Source organism: Podarcis bocagei, assembly GCF_964188305.1.
Source record: "Podarcis bocagei genome assembly, chromosome: 1".
NCBI classification, from domain to species: Eukaryota; Metazoa; Chordata; class Lepidosauria; order Squamata; family Lacertidae; genus Podarcis; species Podarcis bocagei.
In genome coordinates, this window is record NC_138125.1 from 122,188,694 (window position 1) to 122,215,856 (window position 27,163).

The 27,163-nt window shown below is 45.5% G+C and overlaps 1 protein-coding gene and 1 long non-coding RNA gene across 3 annotated transcripts in view; one reads left to right on the plus strand and one right to left on the minus strand.

Moving 5' to 3' along the window:
• The window catches only part of MYO3B (myosin IIIB), a 297,619-nt gene that overhangs the window by 246,905 nt on the left and 23,551 nt on the right, over positions 1 to 27,163 (minus strand). Inside the window, exons 1-5 of one of the 2 annotated variants that reach the window (XM_081181947.1) lie at positions 25,192 to 25,239; positions 14,639 to 14,822; positions 12,065 to 12,199; positions 2,834 to 2,938; positions 2,465 to 2,564 (exon numbers count right to left, since the gene is read on the minus strand). In XM_081181947.1, the coding sequence (XP_081038073.1) occupies positions 2,465 to 2,564; positions 2,834 to 2,938; positions 12,065 to 12,199; positions 14,639 to 14,822; positions 25,192 to 25,193 (526 nt within the window). In that variant the 5' untranslated portion in view covers positions 25,194 to 25,239. Of the gene's footprint in view, positions 1 to 2,464; positions 2,565 to 2,833; positions 2,939 to 12,064; positions 12,200 to 14,638; positions 14,823 to 25,191; positions 25,240 to 27,163 lie in introns of those variants that run through there. The other variant, XM_081181948.1, reaches the window with a different exon arrangement.
• Positions 4,511 to 27,163, plus strand: part of LOC308582320 — a 211,644-nt gene continuing 188,991 nt past the window's right edge. Inside the window, exon 1 of the long non-coding RNA XR_014005624.1 lies at positions 4,511 to 4,624. This is a non-coding gene — a long non-coding RNA (uncharacterized lncRNA). The remainder of the gene's footprint in view (positions 4,625 to 27,163) is intronic.

Sequence of the window (27,163 nt, forward strand, 5' to 3'; positions counted from 1 at the left end):
CAAGCCCTAGGCTCTGTGGTTTAACCCCTAGCGCCACCCGCGTCCTACCCGTGCAATGTGTACCTGGCTTCAAACACCAGCAGTGGAAGCACATTGGAGCCAGACTAACCAGTAATGTGTGCATAGCCTCTGTCCCAAGATGGCGATTGCGAACTGATTGCGTTAGTTGCTGCTAGGCGCTTGCAAGTACAGTGGTACCTCGGGTTGCATACGCTTCAGGTTACATACTCTTCAGGTTACAGATTCCGCTAACCCAGAAATATTACCTCGGGTTAAGAACTTTGCTTCAGGATGAGAACAGAAATTGTGCTCTGGTGGCTTCAGGTTAAGCACGGACCTCCGGAACGAATTAAGTATTTAACCTGAGGTACCACTGTATGGGATGATGGGAGGAAGACGCAATGTGCTGACCCCGTTTTTGAAGACATAAAACTTGGCTGTGTGAGTCACATCTGCCTCGTCTCTTTTTATTATTGCTATCGTTATTACTTGAATTAGCATCCTCCTCAAGAAATCAGCAAGCTTATTCAGAAGTCTACTGCAAAACCCACTTCTTCCCATCTCTCTTTAATCCTTTTATGGAGGCTTCCAATTTTCACTCACAATTTTCACTCACAGCTGTAATTGCAAATTAAATGGATCTGTTAGCTTTTGGACCCAGAGGACCACTTCAGCTTCTGCCGAGAGTGAATAAATATGCTAAAGGCTAGTCAAAACTGTTTTAGAAAGAACAGTGCCTTCTTTTCATATGGAAAAGATAATATTTAAAATCTAGAGATTTCCTCTTTGCCTTCGCTGCACTGGGGGAAAAGAGCCTCTCCCCAATATTATTTCTGTGAACAAATGCTCTGATCTAGCAAGCAGCATGAGGAAGAAGCATGGAAGGCTCCTGGCCTGATTCGATTGCCAGGGCTGCCCACATATAGATAGCCCAAATCAGGTAACTGGTGGGAGTCCTGATCCCACCACAGACACAAAAAACCTGGTTGTTACTATTGACAGTTACAGTGGTGCCTCGCAAGACAAAATTAATTCGTTCCGCGAGTCTTTTCGTCTTGCGAAGCATGGTCCGTCGCAACTGCGCCTCTTCAAGCGGCTTTAAGAAAAAAGCAAACAAACTCGCAAGACATTTTCGTCTTGTGAAGCAAGCCCATAGGGAAATTCGTCTAGCGAAGCAACGCAAAAACCGAAAAACCCTTTCGTCTAGCGAGTTTTTCGTCTTGCAAGGCATTCGTCTTGCAGGGCACCACTGTAACTGAGCAAGATAGGGACACGTAGCCACAGCTGGTGTGCTTTATGTACAATCAGATCAGGACCAGAGTTTTCCCTCTCTTCCTTCCAAACTGTTTTGTAATTTCTGGGGGTTCCGTCAGAGCAGGTAATAGACAGCATCTTAAAAAGCAGAGGCATCACCTTGCCAACAAAGGTCCGTATAGTTAAAGCTACGGCTTTCCCAGTAGTGATGTATGGAAGTGAGAGCTGGACCATAAAGAAGGCTGATCGCCGAAGAATTGATGCTTTTGAATTATGGTGCTGGAGGAGACTCTTGAGAGTCCCATGGACTGTGAGAAGATCAAACCTATCCATTCTGAAGGAAATCAGCCCTGAGTGCTCACTGGAAGGACAGATCCTGAAGCTGAGGCTCCAATACTTTGGCCACCTCATGAGAAGAGAAGACTCCCTGGAAAAGACCCTGATGTTGGGAAAGATGGAGGGCACAAGGAAAAGTGGATGACAGAGGACGAGATGGTTGGACAGTGTTCTCAAAGCTACCAGCATGAGTTTGACCAAACTGCAGGAGGCAGTGGAAGACAGGAGTGCCTGGCGTGCTCTGGTCCATGGGGTCACGAAGAGTTGGACACGACTAAACAACAACAAATGTTTGGGGAAGCAGTTCTGCCATCTTTCTGCCAGATGTAAAAAGCCGGAAAACGCCCCCAATTTACCCTTCCCATCAGCTCAGGAGCAATCTGGCTGGTTCCTCCCTCAAACAGCAGCTTCTGCCTTCTCCAACTTTCTCCCCTGCCTTCTCCCTCCCATGACTCCCTCCAAGACTTATAAGACTCCATCCAAGACTTATAAATAATGTATATAAAGCAGACATTCTGGGGGAACTTCCATTACTCCTCACCACTATCAGCTGAATAAAGAGCATGAAATCCACTCTCGACTCCGAGTATATTTCACTTATAGTGAGCAGACCCTTGGGTGGCAGCTCCAGGATTTCAAACGAGGCCTACCTGGAGATTCCAGGTATTGAAGCTGGCCACTCTTGCCTGCAAAGCGTGAGCTCTGCTGCCTCTGAGCTACGACCCCTTCCCTAGCATTGCTATGTTCGTGCATTTTGTGCCTTCTCATTTCAAGATTCCACCCCGAAAGAACACTCAGGTGAAAGACTTCTCTGCTTTCCCATGGAGTCAAAAAACCCAGACACCCTGGTCTAAAGAAAGAAGCTGTTCATTACCAAAGTCAACAAGCTTGACTCCTCCTTCTGTCGTCAGAAGAATGTTGTTCCCCTTGACATCACGGTGAATGATCCGGTTGTTGTGTAAGTGCTGAAGACCCTGGTGCCAAAGAAAAAAGGAGGAGGAGGAGGGGAGGGGAGAGAGAGAAGATGCTAACTCCCATTTTGAAATGTAGGGAGGGCAATCAAAACTATCTGCATGCACACTGTTCGATGCATCACATCCTGCAAACAGCCCCCCCCCCTGCTGCTGCTATAACAAAATCCGTGTTTTACTGTCAGCCACGCCATCATTTATAAATAGAAAATGTCATCAGTTGGGTAAATTGCACCCTCTGCTGTCATTAGAAGCTTAATGAACATCCTTACCAGGAGAGCGCCGTATAAGATGTACGAGATTATAGCTTCATCCAACTGCTGGCCACACTTCAGCAAGCCTTTGACAAGGTCTGTGACAGAACCTCCGTTGCACAGCTGCAAAAAGGGGGCGGAAGAGGGGAAAGAGAAGCAGAGGAAGACCCCCTGTTAGTCACTCAACAGGCCTGTTTAGCTTGCAGATCTCTGCTTTCATGGAGCAAGTAACAATATATACAAATAATAATAATAATAATAATTTTTTATTTATATCCTGCCCTCCCCAGCCGAAGCCGGGCTCAGGGCGGCTAACAACAATAAAATAATATAACATTCTAAAATCATTTCATTATAAAATTAATTCAAATCAAATTGATGGCAACCATTGGGCTAGAGTTCTGTGAAGATTGCCAAAGGAGGGAGTCAGGCTGTGCCCTGGCCAAAGGCCTTGTGGAACAGCTCTGTCTTGCAGGACCTGCGGAAATATGTCAAGTCCCGCAGGGCCCTAGTCTCTTTTGGCAGAGCATTCCACCAGATCGGAGCCGCAGCCGAAAAAGCCCTGGCTCTGGTTGAGGCCAACCTAACTTCTCTGTGGCCTGGGACCTCCAAGATGTTTTTGTTTGAAGATTGTAAGTTCCTCTGTGGGACATACCAGGAGAGGTGGTCCTGTAGGTATGAGGGTCCTAGGCCGTATAGGGCTTTAAAGGTTAAAACCAGCACCTTAAACCTGATCCTGTACTCCACCGGGAGCCAGTGCAGCTGGTATAGCACCGCGTGAATGTGATCTCGCAGCGAGGACCCCGTAAGGAGTCTCGCCGCGGCATTCTGCACCCGCTGGAGTTTCTGGGTCAGTCTCAAGGGCAGCCCCACGTAGAGCGAGTTACAATAATCCAGTCTGGAGGTGACCGTCGCGTGGATCACAGTGGCTAGGTCAGGGCGAGAGAGGTAAGGAGCCAGTGGCGTAGCGTGGGGGGCACAGGGGGGCCCAGCCGCACCGGGCGCAACATCTGGGGGGGCGCTCGCACTCGCAGCTCTCTGCCCCTACCGGGTTAGGGGGCGCAAATTACTTGCCTTGCCCCAGGTGCTGACAACCCACGCTACGCCACTGTAGGGAGCCAACTGCTTAGCTTGGCGGAGATGAAAAAATGCCGCAAGAGATTCTACGCTGGGCTGTAAGCTCATGGAACTAGGCCCTCTTGATTCCCACAACACTTCCGTTTCCAAACAGAAGCCACAATCCAGAAGCCTGTGAACTTCATTGGCTTCCCATTCTCAGGAATGGGAAACATGTGGCAGCTTTCCCAAATGCCTGCACAGAGAATTGCTTCACATAGATGAAATCAAGGATGCTCGTGACCTGTTATTTACTGGTTTAATTTCTTTCCTGCTCTTCACCATGAGGTCCCAGGGCGGGTTGTGGCCATTTTAAAAACACAGTATTAAAAACAGTTAAAATACATTAGAATTAAGAGAGTGGGGTGGGTCCTAAAATATACATCTCAAGGGTCAAAGGCTTCATCATCATCACAAGGTTACTAATGAGTACAGTGCCTCCATGGATAAATGCAGCTCCCCTAGACATAAAGCCTTCTTCATTCATTTCAGGAGGGAAGCAAATCCCACTGCAAAATCATAGAATTGTAGAGTTGGAAGGGACCACGTGGGTTGTTATGTATTCAATGGTCTGTTTTTGCTTGAGTCTGGACTAAGGATTCTGAGCCCCTGTGTTCTGATTCGATACATGATATCCAATCACAGAACATTTCAGGATTTGGGCCTCTGCCATTGGCCCTTAAACCCCGAGTCGTGATTTGCAGCTTGGAAGTTTAGACAGCCAATCACGGTGAGAGTGGGAGTACCCCAGGCCTTCAGAAACGTATAAAAGCACTTGCTTTGCCCCTGTTGTCCAGTTCTGTTAGTTCTGTTATCATTGTGTCTTGCCTCGTGGGAAGCCACCTACACTTCAGGGGTCATCAAGTCCAAACCCCTGCAATGCAAGAATCTTTTGCCCAACGTGGGGCTATAACCTATGACCTCGAGATTAAGAGTCTCACACTCTGCCAACCAAACTATTCCTTCTTCATTGCCTTCCTTCCATTCACTTTAAAGGGTCAATGCATCGAGGATCAGAATGAGACCCTAAGGTTCCCTTAAACCATTGGGTTCCAACATCCATGCTAGGGACTAGGATGGCTTATAATTGATAGGTTCCTGCTTCAAGTGACATTTCGAAGTCATCTAACTTTGATACTGTTGTTGTTAATGTAAAAGGCCCATAGGATCTGATTTGCCCTTAGGGCTGGCAAAATAGGTGGAAAAATTAGGAATCTAAAAACATAAGAGAACTGGAAGCTGCATTATACTAGGTTAGACTATTTGTCCCTCTAGCTCAGGCATAGGCAAACTCGGCCCTGCAGATGTTTTGGGACTACAATTCCCATCATCCCTGACCACTGGTCCTGTTAGCTAGGGATCATGGGAGTTGTAGTCCCCAAACAGCTGGAGGGCCGAGTTTGCCTATGCCTGCTCTACTCTGACAGGCAGCTCTCCAGGGTCTCAAGCACAGGGTCTTCCTGTCTTTCTTTTCCAGGTTTCATGGACGGGTTGGAAACAGAGGAATGGTGGGAGGAACCAGCTGGGGAACCCCCAAGGGAAGAAGACTTGAATAAAACAGGGAGGAGTGGTGAAGAGAGAGAAGACTGGGAGTACGAGGTGTCAGAAGCTGAAGGTGTAACAGGGTTTAGTGAGCGGGGAAGAGTCTGTAGCAGGTCAGAATCAGAGGCAGAAGCTGAAGGTGAGTGGAGAGAGGGAGGCCAAGAGGCAGAGAAGAGTCGGGCTGGTGAAGAGTCACGGGTGTCTCTTCCTCCTACTGCAACAAGTTTCCCTCCCTCTTGGTCTCCCAGAACCAGAAGAGGCATGAAAAGGGTGGAGCAGGGAAAGACTGCACACGGGCGCAGCCTCCGGTTGCTTGGGGGAAAGCCCTGGAGAGGAGGGGAATTGGACAGCTGTGTGGAGATGAGGACTTTCAGTCTCGGCAACTGCTTTTCATGGAATAAGACCACCAAAAACGAGCTGCTCATTAGGCCTGACGTTGAACCAAGTCTGTGGAGATCATGGGTGTGGGGTTTTTTTTGCTAATAAGGAGTTAACTCCAACTTTGAACTCTGTGATTACTGACCGGCATGCTTCTGTGACACTTGGAGAGGTGGGGGACAGAATGTGAGACCTCCTCCACACAACACATCACGTTCTCTATCACTGAGCTCTGGTCCTTGCCCAAAGTTAAAAGGAAGGGACCCCTGACAATTAGTTCCAGTCGTGACCAACTCTGGGGTTGTGGCGCTCATCTCGCTTTATTGGCTGAGGGAGCCGGCGTACAGCTTCTGGGTCATGTGGCCTGCATGACTAAGCCGCTTCTGGCGAACCAGAGCAGCGCACAGAAATGCCGTTTACCTTCCCGCCAGAGTTGTACCTATTTATCTACTTGCACTTTGACGTGCTTTTGAACTGCTAGGTTGGCAGGAGCAGGGACTGAGCAATGGGAGCTCACCCTGTCGTGGGGATTCGAACCGCCGAACTTCTGATTGGCAAGTCCTAGGCTCTGTGGTTTAACCCACAGCGCCACCTGCGTATCACCAGCTAAACTGAATTGAGTGTTGTTGTTTTTAATGGGATTCATCTCTGTTTTAAAATATTGTGTGTGTGTATCAGAAGTGGTATACTTTTATACTAACATATCTTTTCTAAAAGTGCCTTTTGTGTGAAGGAAAATCCAGGAGCGGGGTGTGTGTGTGTGTGTGTGTGTGTGTGTGTGTGTGTGTGTGTGTGTGCGTTTAAGGGACAAGATTGATGGACTTGATAACTGGGAGGCAACAAATTACAGTCATTTCAAACCTTCACTCCATCAATACTCCTGCTGGCAGGCAATATAAAATAGATGGCAGACATATCTCTATACTCGGGCTTGATGGCGCATTCTGCCAACAACCAAGATGAAACATTCAGAATCCAGAAAAGCACAGCTTCTTGCAAACATTTCCCCCATCTATAGTTTTCCACATACTAAAACGGCGAGAGAAAAAGTAAAATTAAAACCTTTCTAAATGGATTTTTGCCCACATCATTAGTTCATCACTCATGTCTCTCCAGTAGCTATTTTGCTATCACCCTGTGTCTTTTTTTCTATTGCATTCACCAGTAGAAAATCTCAGCTATAGTTCTAGATGGACCAGTATATCTCCTCAAAGCACATCTGACCACCGTATGTTTGCTGTTTAGATCCATAACAACCCTATTAAGATGAGGTGTGAGCTCAAGAAGAAGAAAAGGTGTTTGGATTTGATATCCCGCTTTATCACAACCCGAAGGAGTCTCAAAGCGGCTAACATTCTCCTTTCCCTTCCTCCCCCACAACAAACACTCTGTGAGGTGAGTGAGGCTGAGAGACTTCAGAGAAGGTGACTAGCCGAAAGTCACCCAGCAGCTACATGTGGAGGAGCGGGGAAGCGAACCCGGTTCACCAGATTACGAGTCCACTGCTCTTAACCACTACACCACACTGGCTCTACAATGTGACTTCCTAAGGCTAGAGAGACTTCATAGAAGTGTGACTGGCCCAAGGTCACCCAGCAGCTGCATGTGGAGGAGCGGGGAAGCAAACCCAGTTCACCAGATTACGAGACTACCGCTCTTAACCACTACACCACACTGGCTCTCAACCTGAGTGGCCTAGGAACATATAGTACAGAGAGGTACAGTTGTGGATGTTTCTTTGCTTCTGTTTTGGTGCCTCATACTGGGGTTAGAAAAAGGCTTGTAGCCTCACAGTACAAAGTGGCCTTCCTCAACCTAAGGCCCTCTAGATCAAGGTTTCCCAAACTTGGGACAGCAGCTGTTTTTGAACTACAGTTCCCACCATCCCTGAACACCAGTGGCATAGCGTGGGGGTGCAGGGGGGCCGGCCGCACCGGGCGCAACATCTGGGGGTTAGGGTTAGGGTGCGCAAATCCACGGGTTAGGGGGCACAAATTACTTGCCTTGCCCCGGGTGCTGACAACCCATGCTACACCACTGCTGAACACTGGTCCTGGTTGTCATGGTACTGCCAGAGAATGCAGAGGAGGAGCAGGAACAGGCAGAGGGAGGTGGGCAGGAAGTGGCGACTGAGGAAAGAGGGGAAAGCCAGGAGGCCGCACGGCTCTCAGGTGTTGAACCAGAGCCTCAGCACCGCACAGGAAGTTCTGGCACAGTGAAACAATGCCTGTTCCGTCTGCCAGGGAAAGGAGAGAGTTAAAGAGGGGGAGGGGGGGAGAGGCATCACGTGAAACTTCCCCGCTTTTTCTGTTGGAGAAGAAGCCGGCGTAAGCCACTCCCAGAATCTGAACCGGAGGATTCAGATGCATGATTGTAATGCGCTGTAAAATAAAGACTGTATATATGTATCTCTGAGTGAGCGGAGGTGCTTCTTGCGAAGAGCATTCACAAGCCATCACACTGGTATCTGGGAATGATGGGAGATGTAGTCCAATAACAGCTGGAGACCCATCAGCACCAACCAGCATGGCCAATGACATACCCTCCGACATTTCTCCATTGAAAACAAGGAGGTCCCATTCTAGAATGATGGTTTTCCTATTTATACCCCACACATCTTACTGGGTTGCCCCAGCCACTCTGGGCAGCTTCCAACATCTATAAGAACACAACAAAACATTAAACATTAAACAAACCTGCCTATGCAGGATTGCCTTCAGACAGCTTGAGGGTCGGATAACTCCACATCCCACAACATTTCTCCAATGAATATTGGGACATCCTAAGGAAAAGCAGGGCATTCTGGGATCAAATCAGAAACCGGGACAGCTTCTCTAAATCAGGGACATCCCTGGAAAATAGGGACACTTGGAGGGTTTGCAGTGACTTGGGATCATGAGACCTGAAATCCGAAATATCTGGATGTAGCCATGTTGAGGGAGGTTGAGAAAGTTGGTGCATGAGACCAGCGGGAGGCGAGGGGTTGGTGTGTGTGTGTGTGTGTGTGTTTGTGTGTGGTGGTCGCTTTTGTAAATAAGTGAACAGGGCTGCAGGAGTTCCTTTTTCCTCCCCTCACGTTGAGGTAATAATAACACTTTAGTCATGACAGGTCCAAGTGTTCAAAGGAGCTCTGAGTGAGAAAGGTATTGCTCACAGAGTATAAGCCTGGCAGAACGAAGATGCCCCGAGGGGAAATAAGAACTTTTAATTACATTTTCACCCCCAGAAGTTAGCCACAACACAAAGAATATATGATTTCATCAAAGAAACAGCAACAAAAGCATTTGAGCCCTTTTGTATGGCATTCCTTTCATTGAATTCAAGTGTTATAAATAGCAATTGCAGCACAACAGAGACAAAATTGGTATGCAAATCCTGAAGTGCAGGGTATTTCAGTTGGGTCAATAATGCTAACATTTTGCTAACTTTCTCCCCGCCTGCAGTTTGATGACTGCAATCCAGAGGGGGGTGAAACCACGAGTGAATTATTCTGAAGGGCAAAGTGGATGTGATTCAGTAGATGCTTCAACGGGCTCCTGCAGGGTTTGGAATTTTATCAATGACCAATGGTACCAAATAGTATGGGAAACAGCCCTACTAGAAAAATTAACTAATAAACTGAAACTGACACGGGAACAAACAGAAGAAGACGCCTTCAGCCCGGTATGGCTCCCCTTTATCACATACACAGCCCAACAAGACAATGACAATAATCCACCAACAGCATACAAATCAATATGGCTAACCTGATCCAAAACACCCACCCACCCCAAGCGCACATGAAAACAAAGACCACCACAGCCAATCACACCCTAGGCCAACCCCAACCTCTCTCACCACCAAAGGAACACAAGTAACGCTGACACCAAACTCTACATACATTAAGCATAATAGAAACATCGCCACCCGACCCCACCCTCACCCATCTTCCCTCCCCCCACTCCCCCTTTCTTTTTCCTTTCTTTTTTTTCCCTTCTCCCCCTAATGCCTCAACAAATGAAATGGATTTGTAAAAATGTTACATGGGAAAAAAATACGAGGGATTACACTTCTGTAAAACAAGAAAATCCTTAATAAAATATTAGAAAAGAAGAATAAGCAAAGCAGCAATACAGTCAGGAAATCAGTCCCTGGAGGAAGGGATGTTTTGACCCTTTCTGCTTTCCTGATTGAAATCGGGGGTGGGCAAGTGGTAGCTCAGGGATCTCCTGGCAGATCTCTGGTTGATTTGCAATAGATAGGAAATGGTTCCTGAATCCCAGTTGTTTAACAATAACAGCAAATCAACTTTCCCCACTCGAATTGGGCTGCAGAAATGAAGGACACTTATGCAAGAGTGGGCATCTGCATGAAAATTTTCTGAGCTCAGTTCAATTCTGGTACTGAAAAGAAATCAAATCCCTAATCCCCAAACATGATCCAAAGCCCCCTGTTCATAAATTCTTTTGCCACGTGGCTCTGTTCAGAAGATTTGTGGGTTCCAGTAAAACAACAACAACCCACAAAGTAGATCCGACAGGCCTGAAGACTGCATACCCGCCAACATTTCTCCGATGAAAACAGGAAAAGTGGGACATTCCGGGATCAAATCAGAAATCGGGGTGGCTTCTCTAAATCAGGGACGTCCCTGGAAAAGAGAGACACTTGGAGAGTCCGAACCTGTCCACTCGTGATCTAAATCACTCTTCAAAGCTACTACCTGTCTCGTGAACAAAATCATACTCAGGTCAAATTGGAGCTTGGAGTGGCCATTTCAGCTAGGAGAAAGCAGCAACCAAACCCTTTCATCTCAGCCCTATTTTTCCAATGCTGTCTGGGCCCTATAAAGGAAACTAGGAAATCATCTTCACTGATTATGGTTTGGCACACTGAGAGCTTCCCTCTTGGAAGCTGCCTCCACCCCAAAATGGATTTTTCAGCTACCCCGAGTCTGCAGTCTAGCTTTGGATGACTCTTATTGCAAAGCAAAATGAGAGGGGTCTGGAGAACACTGTAGATGGCACCCATGGGTGGTACTCCCACGGGTGGTACTCCTTTCAATGACTCTCGCCACCCAAACCTTTTGCATGCTTCTTCCCTATAAGGCTACAACCTGATCAGGAACCAACACCCAGTATGTCTTGAGAGGATGACATCCCAAGAAACATGATGCTGTATGATTTAACTGCCGGTCGGATCAATTGAAAGAATGGAATGAGCTTAGGAAAGCTAATAAGCTTAGAATGGAATGAGCTTAGAGTTTAGGAAAGGCAGTTGCCGTGGTTCACTGGTGTCCTTCAAACTGTGTCCTCCTTCAAATTCTCACCCAATAACTTCATAGCCCACACATGAGACAAATAGTAGCTTCCAAAACCTGGGCATTAGAAATTGCACAATGAAGTTTTGTTTTGAATTTTCAGTGGAGAACGTGCCTCTCGACCATTTCAGATCAGCGTTACAACCAGTATGAAAGGCATAAGGGAGTCCTTCGTTGTGTTCAAAGCTAGTAAAACAGTAGGTGTTGGGGTGGGGGTTTTTTTGGGGGGGGACCCTACTGGATCTGCACTCCAGGGACACGCAGCCAGAGGACATTATTGCTGCCATCTAAGTAAAAGAAACTTCCTTGACATGTGTGAAAATGGAGTACACAATAGAGGTTGCTTTGCTTGAATATATTCCTTCAGTGCCCCCCCCCCAAAGTACTGGGATCAGAGAGCCTTTGCAGAATGATTCGCTGTGGTTAAAAGCTATATTTGCCCGACACAAAACTGTACCCCTTCCTCTCTCACTTCTCCCTCACAGGGGTTTTCTTCATTTGGAGAGGTTGAGAGAGAAGCATATATTTTCACAAATATGCTGACTGATTCCCTCGCGCCTCCAAATCAGTCCCAAGTCTTTGGGAACAGCCCAAATGAGTATGGATCAGATCAACTTGCCACCCACCTAAATTTGGATGAAGCCAGATTCTCTCTGAAGTGGCCCACTTCAGTTCAGGCATATGCAGAAGCAAATATGCATTTGTAAATGTACAGTGTAAACACTAAGTAGAGGGGACATCTGGCACTGTATTTCCTTCCCAAAGGAACCCTCCGATTAATAACCACGAGCAGAAAGAGATAGAATTCTTCAGAGAATAACGGTCGGCCAGTATTTCTGCTTCTACATTTTTGGAAGAAGCAGTTAGCTCGTAAAAAATCTCTTTTAATTAAGATTTAGTCTCACAAAATATCTTACCTCAAGAACAAGCCACAGCTGTCCGCCCACATATTGATCCGCTTTGTAAAACATTCCATAGAATTTAACAACATTGGGGTGATTTGGAAGGAATTGCAAGATGTTGTATTCTGCTTCAATTTCTTCATCCACATCCTAAATTGGAGGCACACAGAGACAGGCACTTTACAAATATAACAGCTTTTTTGGGGATGGGTTACATGACATAACACATCTAGAGACTGAATAGCAGTCACATAAACATGGCTTCCGGGCAGCATTAGAAATATTAAAGGGGTAATAATAATAATAATAATAATAATAATAATAATAATATTTTATTTATATCCCGCCCTCCCCAGCCAAGGCTGGGCTCAGAGTGGCTAACAACAGTAAAAATAGCACAGTTTACATAAAATCACAATCAATTAACTGAAATACATTCTAAAATCAGTTCAGAATCAAATTAATGGCAACCATTGGGCTAGAGTTCTATGAAGATTACAGAAGGAGAGAGGGGGTCAGACTGTGCCTTGGCCAAAGGCCTGGCAGAACAGCTCCGTCTTGCAGGCCCTGCGGAAAGATGTCAAGTCCCGCAGGGCCCTAGTCTCTTGTGGCAGAGCGTTCCACCAAGTCGGGGCCACAGCCAAAAAAGCCCTGGCTCTGGTCAAGGCCAGCCTAACCTCCCTGTGGCCCGGGATCTCCAAGATGTTTTTAAGACCGTAAGGTCCTCCGTGGGACATACCAGGAGAGGTCTGCTGAGGGGCCTTGGGAAGCTCTACTAGTAGATATGGGGAGTATGTCACTGGGGCAATTCTTAGGCCAATGGAAATCCCCTAGCCCTCCAATGGGAAGCTTGTTCCAGTGATGGCTCATCTTCCAGGGATATTGTGCTAGCAGAGTAAGGGGGAGGCTGTGTGTCGGGGGCAATGGGCGCAGACACAGAGATGCCAACACACACCAGGAAGGAACCCGTGGTTAATAACCTCCTGCTGCAGTCAATGGGAAGGTAAAAGGAAAAGACACCCCTACCTCTTGGCCTGCTCATAGTAGGGTATAATGGTTGCATTGCCAGCAAATCTCCTCACTCACCTGTTAAGGTAAAATACAACTGCTCTGCCTGCCTACATACTTAAGAAGACCTGTTAGGTAGTAAATTTCATGGAATGCAATGAAACTTTCTTCTGATGTTTCAGATTGGGCTCTTATTCCCATAAACTCTGCCACGCGGGTGGTGCTGTGGACTAAACCACTGAGCCTCCTGGGCTTGCCAATCAGAAGGTCGGTGGTTTGAATCCTCACGACGGGGTGAGCTCCCATTTCTCTGTCCTGGCTCCTGCCAACCCAGCAGTTCAAAAGCACACCAGTGCAAGTAGATAAATAGGTACCACTGTGGCGGGAAGGTAAACAGCATTTCTGTGCGCTCTGGCTTCCGTTATCGTGTTCCATTGCGCCAGAATCGGTTTAGTGATGCTGGCCACATGACCTGGAAAGCTGTCTGTGGACAAACGCCAGCTCCCTCGGCCTGAAAGCGAAGATGAGTGCCGCACCCCATAGTCAAATTTAACTGGACTTAACCGTCCAGGAGTCTTATACCTCTTTTTTTTTTTCTTCACCTTATTCCCATAAACTCTACTTTTCCTCAAACCATTTAGGTTTCATTTACAAATCATTTCACTTGACTCTAATTTTCTCAGATAACTATTTTTCATTAAAAAATAAATAAATTACCTGTGCATCTCCTTTTTTAAAAAAAGTAACATTACCTATGCATGTCCCACACACAAACGGTACCAAACCTAGACACTTGTGGCGTATTGAGAAAGATTATGGGTCTTTTGCTGCAATATGTTGAAACCTGAGAAGTCCACCTATCTTCAGAGTTGACTTCTTAAGCCTTGCAATTGCAGAGGCACATGCGATTTGTGAATCCAGTTTAGTTTTCAGAACCAAACAAAGTGTGAGATCCCAGCATGGACAGAAGTCCAACCTTTGCACACAAACAAAAGCACCTGAGATCAGTTGGGGTTAAATGCAATGTTGGAACAGCTACCTCCCTTAAAAAGGGTAAAGGGACCCCTGACCATTGGGTCCAGTCGTGGCTGACTCTGGGGTTGCGGCGCTCATCTCGCTTTATTGGCCGAGGCAGCCGGCGTACAGCTTCCAGGTCTTGTGGCCAGCATGACTAAGCTGCTTCTGGCGAACCAGAGCAGCACACGGAAACGCCATTTACCTTCCCGCCGGAGTGGTACCTATTTATCTACTTGCACTTTGACGTGCTTTCGAACTGCTAGGTTGGCAGGAGCAGGGACCGAGCAACGGGAGCTCACTCCATCGCAGGGATTTGAACCGTCGACCTTCTGATCAGCAAGTCCTAGGCTCTGTGGTTTAACCCACAGTGCCACCCGCGTCCCCGTACTACCTCCCTTACTTTCTGTCATAATGTGATTTTTGTACACCTGAACAATTACCCCCCAAATACTTGCATTTTCTTTAATTACTGAGTATGGGTATCACATCTGTTTGTGCAGGGGGCCTTGGATCTGTTTGGAGGGGGAAAGGGAAATCAAATTGTTAACTTTCCTCTTTACTTACACTGATAGGATCCAGAATCTTCACTGCTGCCAAACTGCCATCCTTCTTATGAGTAACTTTATAGACTTTCCCATACGTTCCCTTTCCAATGGTCTCAATAATTTCCCAGGTATCTGAGGGATCGGGTAGCGATTCCAGCCCAATCATATTCTGATTATACTGAAACAATCCATAGAGTGGCTTCCTGCGGAAAGGAAATGGTTAAAGCAAAATATTACCGGGTTAGCTTCACATAAGCAACTCTCCTTGCCTCAGAGGCTGTCATGAGGAAAACTATGGTAATTAAGGGGGGGGGGGGTTGCCAAGTCTGGAAGCTAAATTGTGGCGACATCTAGGCTTCAGCTCCAGTCCCTGCAGCCACTGACATTTAGAAGCCATTGTAACTTCTAATTTGGGATTCTATTGCAAGCAACATATCACTATTCAGCCCATTCGTTTCTCAACACAGATGTTAAGCTCTTGACTTGGAAGAACATACTCTCTTCCACAACATAGCTGTCAACTTACAGATTTGAAAATAAAGGACCAGCAGCCTCGAAAATAAGGGATCATCAGCCAAAATAAGGGATTTTCAGAGCACAGGTATGTTCAACTTCTGAGCCCCTCTGAGCCAAAGACAGAAAGCCCAGCCAGCAGCCAAACGAAGCCTCAAGCGGTGGTTCCCACAGCGCAGCAACCCGGCAAAGGGGATGCAGCAAGGAAAACCACCGTCACCATTATCAAATAATGGAGGCATATAATTTGGACAAAAAACTAGGCTTCCAGGTGGAAAAATCAAAATTGGAAACAGAATTGTTAGACCCCAAAGTTAAGAACCTGTCAAGAATGTATAACTTGCTGTTGAAATGGAATACTCAGGATGAAACGGTGAAATCTGCTATGATTAAATGGGCACAAGATGTTGGACATAACATTATGATGGCTGACTGGGAACAGTTATGGACCACAGGTATGAAGTTTACGGCATGTAATGCCTTAAAAGAGAATCTAATGAAAATGATTTACAGGTGGTACATAACACCAGTCAAGCTTGCAAAAATCTACCATTTGCCCGATAATGAATGTTGGAAATGTAATGAGACTGAAGGTACATTCTTTCACCTTTGGTGGACATGCCCAAGGATTAAGAATTTCTGGGAGATGATTTATAATGAAATGAAAAAGGTATTTAAATATAGCTTTCTGAAGAAACCAGAGGCCTTTCTCTTGGGCATGGTCGGCCAACTGGTGCCAAAGAAGGATAGAACTTTCCTTATGTATGCTACAACAGCAGCAAGAATACTTATTGCAAAGCATTGGAAGACACAAGATCTACCCACCCGGGAAGAATGGCAGATGAAGCTGATGGACTACATGGAATTGGCGAAAATGACTGGCAGAATCCGAGACCAGGGAGAAGAGTCGGTGGAAGAAGATTGGAAAAAATTCAAAGTATATTTACAGAAATATTGCAAAATTAATGAATGTTAGAAGGATACTGGAATGAAGTTATATGGCTTTAGCAGAAATGTTATAAAGAATTAAGTAAAAACAGATTGTTAATGGGCCAAAGTGGAAAATTTAAGGTTAGATTGTGTTAAGATAAATTATAGAAAAAAAATTGAGAAAGATGGAAAGGATTTGCTGAAATAGCTAATTGAACTAGAATACAAAAAAGGGAGGTGTGAGGAGGTCGATGAAACAAGTAAATGAAAGGTAAAGATACGGAAATATTGGATGTGTTTTTAAATGTTTTTGTTTTTCTTGTTGTTTTGCTGTATTGTTTTTTGTTTTTCTTTTTATTTTGATGTATTGTAAGGTATTGTTTTGCTTTGTTTAACTTTTTATTGTTTCTTTTTTCTTTTTTCTGTAACTATTAAACTTCTAATAAATATCATATTTATTTATTTTTTAAAAAAGGAAAATCACCGTCACCTCTCCGCTGGGAAGCGCTGAGCAAAGGCAAGTCCCCAGGCAACACGACCGATTTGATCGGCACAAGGCATGCAAGCTCCACCCCCCCCGTCGTTCTTAGACTCCTTATTGGGTGAGCAACGCAGCCAAGCAACACAATTGGAGCCTCCCTCCTCCCTGGCCGGCAGGGAGGGAGGGAAGGAGAGGAGCTGCTTCCTTTGAAACCCGGGAAATTTAAGGGACATCATCAATAAGGGACAGCAGCAGGACACAGCGCTGGGATAAAGGAGTTTCCCGCCAAATAAGGGACGCTTGACAGCTATGTTCCACAACCCTGTGTTCCTGCAGCTTGACCACTGAAGGTCTCCTGCGCCATCAAAATCCTCCACCAATTTTGTCATACTGCATTTTATTGCATGCAACTCTCTTCTTGGATATATGGATGCGTTATAAGAAAAAATTCCTATTTATACCCCACATATCTTACCGGGTTGCCCCAGCCACTTTGGGCAGCTTCTAACATAGATAAAACTTTTTTTAGAAACTTCCCTATACAGGATTGCCTTCAGACGGCTCAGGGGTTGCTTAATTCCCTACCCTCCAACATTTCTCCAAAGAAAACAGGGACATCCTAAGGGAAAGTTGGACAGTCTGGGATCAAATCAGAAACCGGGAAGGCTTCTCTAAATCAGGGACATCTCTGGAAAATAGGGACACTTGGAGGGTCTGCAAATATCAGCACCTCAAAACCGTCAGAGTTGAACATTAACTCCCCTTCTGGCGGTTCCCTCCCTGCAAGTAGCCAAGTTACAGGAAACCAGGCAGAGGGCCTTCTCGGTAGTGGCGCCCTGTGGAACACCCTCCCACCAAATGTCAAAGAGAACAACAAATACCCAACCTTTAGAAGACATCTGAAGGCAGCCCTGTTTAGTGAAGCTTTTAATGCTTAATAGGTTATTATTTTAGTGTTTTGCTGGAAGCCGCCCAGAGTGGTTGGGGAAACCCAGCCAGATGGGCGAGATATAAATAATAAATTGCTATTTATTTTATTATTATTATTATTATTATTATTATTATTATTATTATTATTATTATTATTATTATTATTATTATTATTATCAGCTTGAAAGGAACCAAATATTTACACAAATAAAATCCAGCTTCTCATTATTTTTATAACCAGCACTGGAAGTAGCTCCTCCTTAAGTGTCTATTCTGCATATGGACGCATGCTGTGGGTATAAAAAAAAACATACACCCCTCATAATAAAATGCGCTTCAGAACAGCATAAGACCACAATTTGGTTGCAGGATGGCAATGCTTCTCTAAGTATGGAAATAGCCCTTCAGCTGACTTCCACAGGCTTTAGGCCTGCTGATACAAGCAAGCTGGTTCTTCCCCACCCAGTTTACTTTTTTAAAGCTCCAAAATCTATAGCTGTTATGTGCTGGGTTGAATAGGATCCAAAATGCAGCAGTCTGATTGGGCCTAGAACAATAGGATCCAGAATGCAGCATTCTGATTGGTCCAAAGGAGCCACCCAATCCAGCTCCAGGTGGAAGTGAATCCGCAACCTGATTGGCCTACAGGAGAATCCCAGAATTAGCCAATCACGTGGGGCCCATTGTGTAAATAATGTATATAAGGCAGACATTCTGGGGGAACTTCCATTCCTCCTCACCACTATGAGCTGAACAAAAAGCATGAAATCCACTCTCAACTCCGAGTATATTTCAATAGCTTCCTGATACAAGATGAACACAAAGGATTTTTGCTCTTCCATTTTAAAAAAAGATGCTTAGAAGAAAACAACCCCAGATTTGCAACATCTGTCTTTGTGCTCTAAAAACCTTTTATCTGCCAATACAAATTAACCCAGGCCTGGCGCGACAGTTTTGCAAAAGTTGAAAATACAAGCCAGAACACATTTTAACTTCAGTTATATAGATAGCCGGTTCCCTGTCTAAGAAAGATGAGGGCGCAGGTATCATTCATTATTGCATAGATGCACCCTCGGTGCCGAAGTCGCGCCGTAGGCAAAGGGAGGAAGAACTTCGAGTCAATCTCTCACTCTTAATAATCGTAAACATTAACTTGACAATAGAGGATCGTTTATAAAATGAATAGTGCAGCCAGAAAACAAATAAAGTACTGCAAGCCTCTACATCATTATACTTATGAAGAATGTTAACTGGTAAGATTCAGACACAATTATCAGAATCAAAATTACAGTGGTACCTTGGTTCTCAGATGCCTTGGTACTCAAACGACTTTGAACCCAAACACTGCAAACCCAGAAGTAAGTAGTCCGGTTTGCGAACTTTTTTTGGAAGTCGAATATGCTGTTTTGAGGTTACGCTTCTGTTTTGAGTGCCACGCTACCGTTTGGAGAGTTACGCTGAGGTCTGTCTGTTTTTGCTATTTATTTTGCATTTTTGTTTTTGCGGCTCCTTTTTTGTGACTGTGTGGAACCCAGTTCAGCTACTTATTGATTGATTGTGTGTGACTGCAATACATTGTTTATTGCTTTCATTTTATGGATCAATGGGCTCGTTAGATAGTAAAATCCATGTTAAATTGCTGTTTTAAGGGTTGCTTTTTAAAAGTCTGGAACAGATTAATCCATTTTGAGTTACTTTCTACGGGAAACCGCACCTTGGTTTTGGAACACTTTGGTTTTGGAACGGACTTCCGGAACGGATTATATTTGAGAACCAAGGTACCACTGTAGCACCATTGTTCAGGATTGTTCTCCCTCCTGCGTGTGGTGAGTGGGGACCCTGTTGCAACAGTTCTTTGAATAAAGACCAGGCTTACTGTTAAGTTGTGGGTGAACATATCAGACGACACAGCGATTCTTCAAACAGCTCTTGTTTATTCACAGGCCAGAACAGAAATGAACTGAAGGGTTCAGCCAGCCTGCTTATATAGAGCAATACTAGAATGCAACAGTAACCATTTTCTGTAACTATCCAATCACTGAACGTCACTTTCAATCCCTTATTTGCATATGTGGACCTGAACTATCTACAGTATCCCCCTGCTGGCCCAGGGTGAGAACTTCAGTACATAACACTTACTAGCTGCTTTGCTTCTCAATATACTCTGGTGGCCTCTGTTATTTTCTCCTATCGATAGGGAACCCACTTAAGGACTATATAAGGGCCGAATACCCCATAAAGGAAAGGGAGCAGTTTTTCCTTATAACAAGGGACATCAGGTTAGTAAAGGTTGGCATAAGTCAACCCTGAACAATTTGCCAATAAGAACTTCCACCAAAATGTAAGGCAATGGCCGCAAAGCAAAACGTGCGTCGGAATTAGCAATGCCAAATGTAAACAAATTAGCCAGTAAAACAATCAACAGCAAGATTGCATCAGCATTGCATAAACAGTTTCCATGGAATTCAAAGGCCCTCTTCTCTCACCAGTCCCCACTGCTCATTCAACACATAAGAGGACAGGATGTGTCAGACTAGTGAGCAAGGATAATAGAGCCACGCTAGCTCTTCCTGACCGATGGTGTTATTTCCAGCACAAGCCCTCTGAAACTGTAAATATCTTTACAGTTTTCAGCAACAGTAGCTGCCTTTCAGTGGAGAATCATTATCCAGTCCTCAGTAACATAAGCCTTCTGGACAGATCGGCCCCGAAATTAGTTCTAGGCTCGGCTCCAGAGCCGTATTTTATCGAGGAGTCGTGATGTAAAACGCTACGCGTTTCTGGGACTCTGCAATGGGTGGTGGAGGCAACCCTAGCCCTTGCAGCAGATACACTTGTGCAGCAAAGCAGAAAATATTGTTTTATTGTTCCATATGCACATCTCCACATGGTGCTGAGAGCGTCTGCATGCGCAATTAGCTCTGGCACATCGGCTTTCACCACCACATGGAAGAGAGAAGGCTGAAGCTGCATTTGTGGGATAATCGGCTGCGGCCTTTCAATGCCTCAAATAGAATAAAATTGCTAAAGAGAGAGAGGAGTGTTTGGCGAGATTGCAGTGCGTCCATGTTCATGCCTGCAAACAGGACCGCTGTCACCTTCCATGAGCCTATAGGCAGAGGCAGTCTGGAAATCCATGTAGAAGGAAAATGTACAAAACAAACAAACAAACAAACAATTTATTATTTATACCCCACCCACCTGGCTTGGTTTCCCCAGTCACTCTAGGCGGCTCCCAGCTTGGCTTCTCGCAGCGAGGGAACCGCCAGAAGGCCCTTGGTGCTGGACCTCAGTGTCCGGGCAGAACGATGAGGGTGGAGACGCTCCTTCAGGTATACTGGACTGAGGCCATTAAAACAAAACTGGGCAACGGCGCAACGGCCGCCCGTAACCACCAAGCCTTCCTCGATCTCCTTCCCCCTTTGTTTTGACAGATCAGGGAAGGCTCGGGAGTCATGGGCAGGCGGTCGTTGCCCAGGAGGGGCCATCCTGGTAGCGCAGTTGGCCCTGGCTGCCTTCAGGAGCTGCTCACTGCCGTGGTGCAGGAAAAATGGCAGGCGCCATGGCAGCAAGCAGTGAGCAGCGAGCAGCAAGCGGCTCCTGAAGCCAGCCAGAGCCAACTGCGCTAACAGGCTGGCTCCGGGCTGCTGAGGCTGCTGCTGCCATGTTTCCCGGGGACAGATTTGCAAATCTGGGGACTGTCCCCGGGAACTGGGGATGTCTGGTAACCCTGTCTTAGCCTTTCTTCTGAGAAAGCCCACTCCAACTGTTGCATTAAATGTTCAACAGTATATCTGAAGGAGCATCTCCACCCCCATCATTCAGCCCGGACACTGAGGTCCAGCTCCGAGGGCCTTCTGGCAGTTCCCTTACTGAAAGAAGTGAGGTTGCAGGGAACCAGGCAGAGGGCCTTCTCGGTAGTGGCACCTGCCCTGTGGAACGCCCTCCCACCAGATGTCAAAGAGAAGAACAACTGCCAGACTTTTAGAAGACATCTAAAGGCTGCCCTGTTTAGGGAAGCTTTTAATGTTGAACAGACTACTGTATTTTAATACTTTGTTGGAAGCCGCCCAGAGTGGCTGGGGAAACCAGGGGGGTATAAATAATAAATAATAATTATTATTAATAATAATAATAATGCTGTGCATTTATGTTTCACAGGGTGCGAAAGAAGGGCTTTGCACCTTTGTACAATATGCATGTGTGCTTGGGCCCGGGGTCTTTTGCCTCACCATCCCCACTACTGACTCCCTGTTGCAACTCAGCTTAAAAAAAAATAATTAAAAATGTCCCTGGATTCATTGAAAAAAATCTGGTAATCATAGGCTAAGAGTGTAAACAAGCATCAAGGATGGGGAGGAGCTTGAGGATTGGGCAGAGGAGACAGGCGGGCAGAAGAAGGATCAAGGGGAATGGACCAGTGATTTGTGGGGTGATGTGCCACTTTAAGGCAGCTGCTAGAGGAGGAGGAGAAGGAAGAAGAAGAGATCAGGCAGCTCTCCTCGGCACAACAGCACAAGCAGCCCTTCTCAGCCAGCGTTCCCAGGCCTCCTTGGCTGGCACAGCTGCCAGAATTGGTGTGCCTGCTTCTGGAAGTGTGCTTTCAATCGGTGTGCCCGCTTCCAATGTACAGCAGCAGTGAAGGCTGCAGCGAAGGCCGAGGAGGCGGATGGAGGCAGAGGCGGGACACCCAGGATTTCAAACAGAAGCTGGGCCAGCTTCTGTGAATCCGGGATTGGGTGGTATGCAATTTACCTGGCTCTTTAGGGTACATGTGGTGGTTTCTGCCCCAAATTTCCCCTTTGGGGAACACGTTTTTCAAACAATCAAATGATAGATCCTCCAAGTGTCTCTATTTTCCAGGGCCGCCCGCGATTTGGAGAAGTCATCCCAGTTTGCTATTTGATCCCAGAATGTCCCACTCTTCCTTAGGATGTCCCTCTTTTCACTGCTGAAATGTTGGAGGGCATGGAATTATCCAACCCCTGAGCCGTCTGAACAGTACTGTACAGTATAGGGAAGGTTTTGTGTTTTTTAAATGTTTAATGTTTTGTTTTTATATATGTTGGAAGCTGCCCAGAGTGGCTGGGGCAACCCAGTGAGATGTGTATAAATAGGAAAATTATAATTATGGAACGGGACGTCCCTATTTTCATCAGAGAAATGTTGGAGTGTATGAAATGATAGGACAATTGCTACAAGCAGACCCCAAACTGGCCCTAGCATCTTATTTTACTCCTCAGATCAAGAACATTCTCCATTTATTAAATGCAGCTAGATTAGTGATGGCCATTGTGCTTATGGACAAATTAACCATCTCACAAAAGCAATATTGATCTGTGAGGGCGGAAGACTCACACCTATACAACATGGCATCCTTTTATTGGCTTCGTTAAGACAATCGAACATGCTTTTCACCCTCCATCGACTCACAGAACCTTATGGAGAGACACTTCCATTTGATTGCCTTTCTTGGAACGTGTAAAACTACAACCTGCCACTATTTTTCTTTCTTTTCGGTACAACTACTAAGCTCTGTTTTCCATGTATGGCTACGTTTCGCTACTTGACATTAAAAATCAATTTTTTAAAAAGTTTTATTTATTTAAGGAGAACTTATGGCCTAAATTTTCACAGCAGGAAGGGAATGGACAGGAAGACAACCAAGTGGGGAGAGGAAGAAGGCTTTGTAAAAAGGATGAATACATAATGCACAAATGCCATAACATGAACTTGGGCTTAATTCTTACTCTCCAACATTTCTCCGATGAAAATAAGGACATCCTATTCAACAACAACATCATCATCATCATCATTATTATTATTATTTATACCCCGTCCATCTGACTGGGTTGCCCAGCCACTCTGGGCAGTTTCCAATATATATATAAACATAATTAAACATTGGGGATGCGGGTGGCGCTGTGGGTAAAACCTCAGTGCCTAGGACTTGCCGATCGTATGGTCGGCGGTTCGAATCCCCGCGGTGGGGTGAGCTCCCATCTTTCAGTCCCAGCTCCTGCCCACCTAGCAGTTCGAAAGCACCCCTAAGTGCAAGTAGATAAATAGGTACTGCTTTCTAGCGGGAAGGTAAACGGCGTTTCCGTGTGCTGCTCTGGTGCTGGCTCACCAGAGCAGCTTCATCACGCTGGCCACGTGACCCGGAAGTGTCTTCAGACAGCGCTGGCTCCCGGCCTTTTAAGTGAGATGAGCGCACAACCCTAGAGTCGGACACGACTGGCCCGTACGGGCAGGGGTACCTTTACCTTTAATTAAACATTAAAAAGCATCCCTATAAATTGCTGCCTTCAGGTGTCTTCTAAAAGTTGTAGAATTACTTATCTCCTTGGTTTGGGAGTCACAATAACCAGAACCTCCAAAATTTCTCCAATGAAAATAGGGACTTCCTAAGGAAAAGTGGGACATTCTGGAATCAAATCAGAAACTGGGATGGCTTCTGTAAATCCATGATTTTCCTTGCTCTGTCAAGTGCATGAGGCCACAACAAGACTTTCAAGCTTTGCAGATGTTTATAACAGATTGTCACGGAGAAACTCAGAGAATGATAACAAAACAAACAAGCAGAGGCTAGATACCGCCTTTCTTTTCTTTGACGGAGTTCCTACTTCACACTAGCCATTTAAATTGTTGCACTTCTTTGCAAGATTTTTTTTGAATTTCTACTTAAATTCTAATATTTGCCCTTCAGTGAAGTTCAATGCGTTTCAGAAACTGAAGCAATGCACACAGAAGCAAGCACCTTCGTCCAGTCAAGTCCCATGCTTATCCAATGCACAGAATTGCAGTTCGGCTGCTCCAAATAAATTGCACCATTGTTTTTTAGTGTATATATGTGTAAGAGAGAAAGGCAGGGAACACAAATAGGTCAAAGAGCAGCAGCACATAGCACAACCCTATACTAAATCATGAATCAAAATTATTCTGCCACAAAACTGAGAAATCAGCTAGCCACCACTCTGAGGAATCAGCATGAAAAGGATATTGAAAGAGAACAATCAAATCATTTAACTAGTTGGATATTATACCCAAGTCCTGCAGTTGATAATGGGAGCAACCCATTCCCCATTGTACGGAGTATGAATTAACAGCCATTAGTCTAGCAATTCTATTAAGCAAATGAGATTTTTCTGCAGCCTCAAAACGTTGTAAAGCTGAAGAACACGGTACCACTTAGGTGAAATGGCTGTTTGGGTGATTTAACTACAATTCCTGTAAGTTAAGTAACAGCAACAGCACGTGCAAAAAGGGAAATAATCGCTGGCATTTAGCTAGTAGAATTCAGCTCTGCCCTAGGGCACGGTGCTGAAATGAAGTTTATAATCTCCCGAGTCCACTCGGTTACAAACCGCAGGTGGCAAATCAAATAGCTATGAACTATGTTCCCTGTATGTGAAAATCAATACCCGAGAAGGTTCTTTGGCTACACCTCCTTTGACAGCAATTTAACAGCAAGGACAAAACACATGTGCCAGTGAAATGTGAGATGTAAGGAGGATGGCCGGCTGCAGCAGAACAGTGACCCTGGCAAACCAAAATCAGTCTCTCGCCGCCTTCTCTCGAAGCGTTTGGGGGGTAGGGAGTGTGCACAGGTGAGGAAGGGAAATCCGAAAGGAAGGGAAACTGGAAAGAAAATAATAATAATAATAATATCACTGCAGACTTAGCAGGAGCTACCTCATTTTCTAAAGCCAGCTTACATGATGTTGCGCTTTTGTCCCACAAACAGAGGACCAGACTCCTTCAGCATTTAAACGGCTGCCTCCTTTCCCCCAAGGATGACTTTCCTAAGTGCTACGGAAAACAGCTCCTTCTTCATATTTCCTTCCCGGCGTGTCCCCTGCAGTGCGCTGCGCGCGCGGCTTGGGCTTCCGACTTAAGATCCTCGTCGCGGAGGCCACAGCTCAACTGGCGCAACCTACAGCGGCTTCGCTTCATTATTGCTGCAGATTAATGTGACACTAATTGGTCCTGAGGCTGATCTATTTATCGAGTCTTTTACACATATTGGGCTGCAGAATAAAAGCCACTTAGCTATTAAGCGACCAGCAGCAAGGGCTGGCTGTTTTATTCGCTCCTTTAATGCATTTGATTATGGCTTTCCAAGGCACCTTTTCGCTTTGAAGGGCAACTGGTCACCTCTCAGAATGTTTAAGTGACAGGTTTATTCATTTTTTCCTTTTTGAGGAGGTTCCCCCCACCTTAAAAATAGCCATCAGTCTTAGGCCATTTAAAAAAAAAAGTGAATATGGACTAGACTCCTAAATGCAGATGATTGTTCTTGCTCAAGATGAAATATTTCGTCGTCAATCTAGCTGTTATGCATTCCCAGCGTGTGTGCAGAAGCCTAGCGTGACACCAATTTACATAATTTCTCTTCTCCAAGCGGCTTCAAACAATAATAATAGGCATCTGAGATAGAATCTATTAATTTTAAAGTTACTTTGGCGGATATCTTTATGGAGCGACTTATCAAAAGGAACCTCCCGTTAAGATCCATAAATTACAAATGCGTTATCACTTCCAGGCCATTTTGGGAGTCGTGGGGGGGGGTTAATTCCAAAGAGACGAGAGACAAACGTTTCCAGGTTTCCCCTATGGGAGCAGCTGGGAGAAAATGGCAGGAGGAGACGAGCATCCAATAATTACCTACATCAGCAATGAATTGGAAAATTAAATTAAGTCGGGACTGTTGTGGGTGGTTCATTGGCTGGGGAAGAGACATACAGACACGCACATCAAAACTGGGTTTAGCTCAAGGCTGTCCTAGGAGATTGCCTATCCTGGGGCAGCCATTTGCGGTGGCTGGAGCAGAGAAAAAAATACAGTGGTACCTCTGGTTGCGAACGGGATCTGTTCCGGAGGCCCGTTCGCAACATGAAAAGAGTGCAACCCGCAGCGGCGCAGCGGCGCATGCTCGGGTTGCGATTCGCTGCTTCTGCGCGTGTGTGTGAAGTCATTTTACACTTCTGCACATGAGCAAGCTGTGAAACCCGCGGGACGTAAAATGAAGCGGACATAACATGAGGTATGATTGTACTACTGCTTTGCCCACATATGAATGATAGCCAAGAAAGGTTAAGATGAGTACAGTAGAGATGTAGGGATTCAGCTCAGCATGCAAGAACCTACTAAATCTGCACCGTTCAAAAAATAAATAAATATGTGAACCAATCCATGACTGTCCCTCAGAATTCTCTGAATCTTACAAGTTTCTGTGTAATCTTTTCTTCATAAAATAGGCCATGATTCAAAGGGATACACAATACACTTCTGCTTGCACAAATACCTCCATTTCCTTGGCTGCCTCACTGACTAACCACCCATGAAACTCTGAGGATGTTTGGTAGCAAAATCTGACACAGCACCAGGAGCTATGGCCATGGTGGAGAAGCAGGAAGAAAAAAGGAGGAATGATTCTGCAGCAAGAGTCTTATCAGCAGAAAGAATGGGTGCAGGGAAGCCTTCGAATGTTAAAGTAAAATATTTGTGAATCTGGTACCCTACCTGTTTCAAGCTCTCTCTCTTTCCTGGGGCAACCCCTGAACAACAGCACTGATACATCGTAAATATGACAGCCAGGGCTACACATCACCTGGGAAGACAGGCGAACTAATTCCAGTGTACTGGAAGAAGTAAAGATCACCTGTGTCGAAGCAATGATTCTTCAAC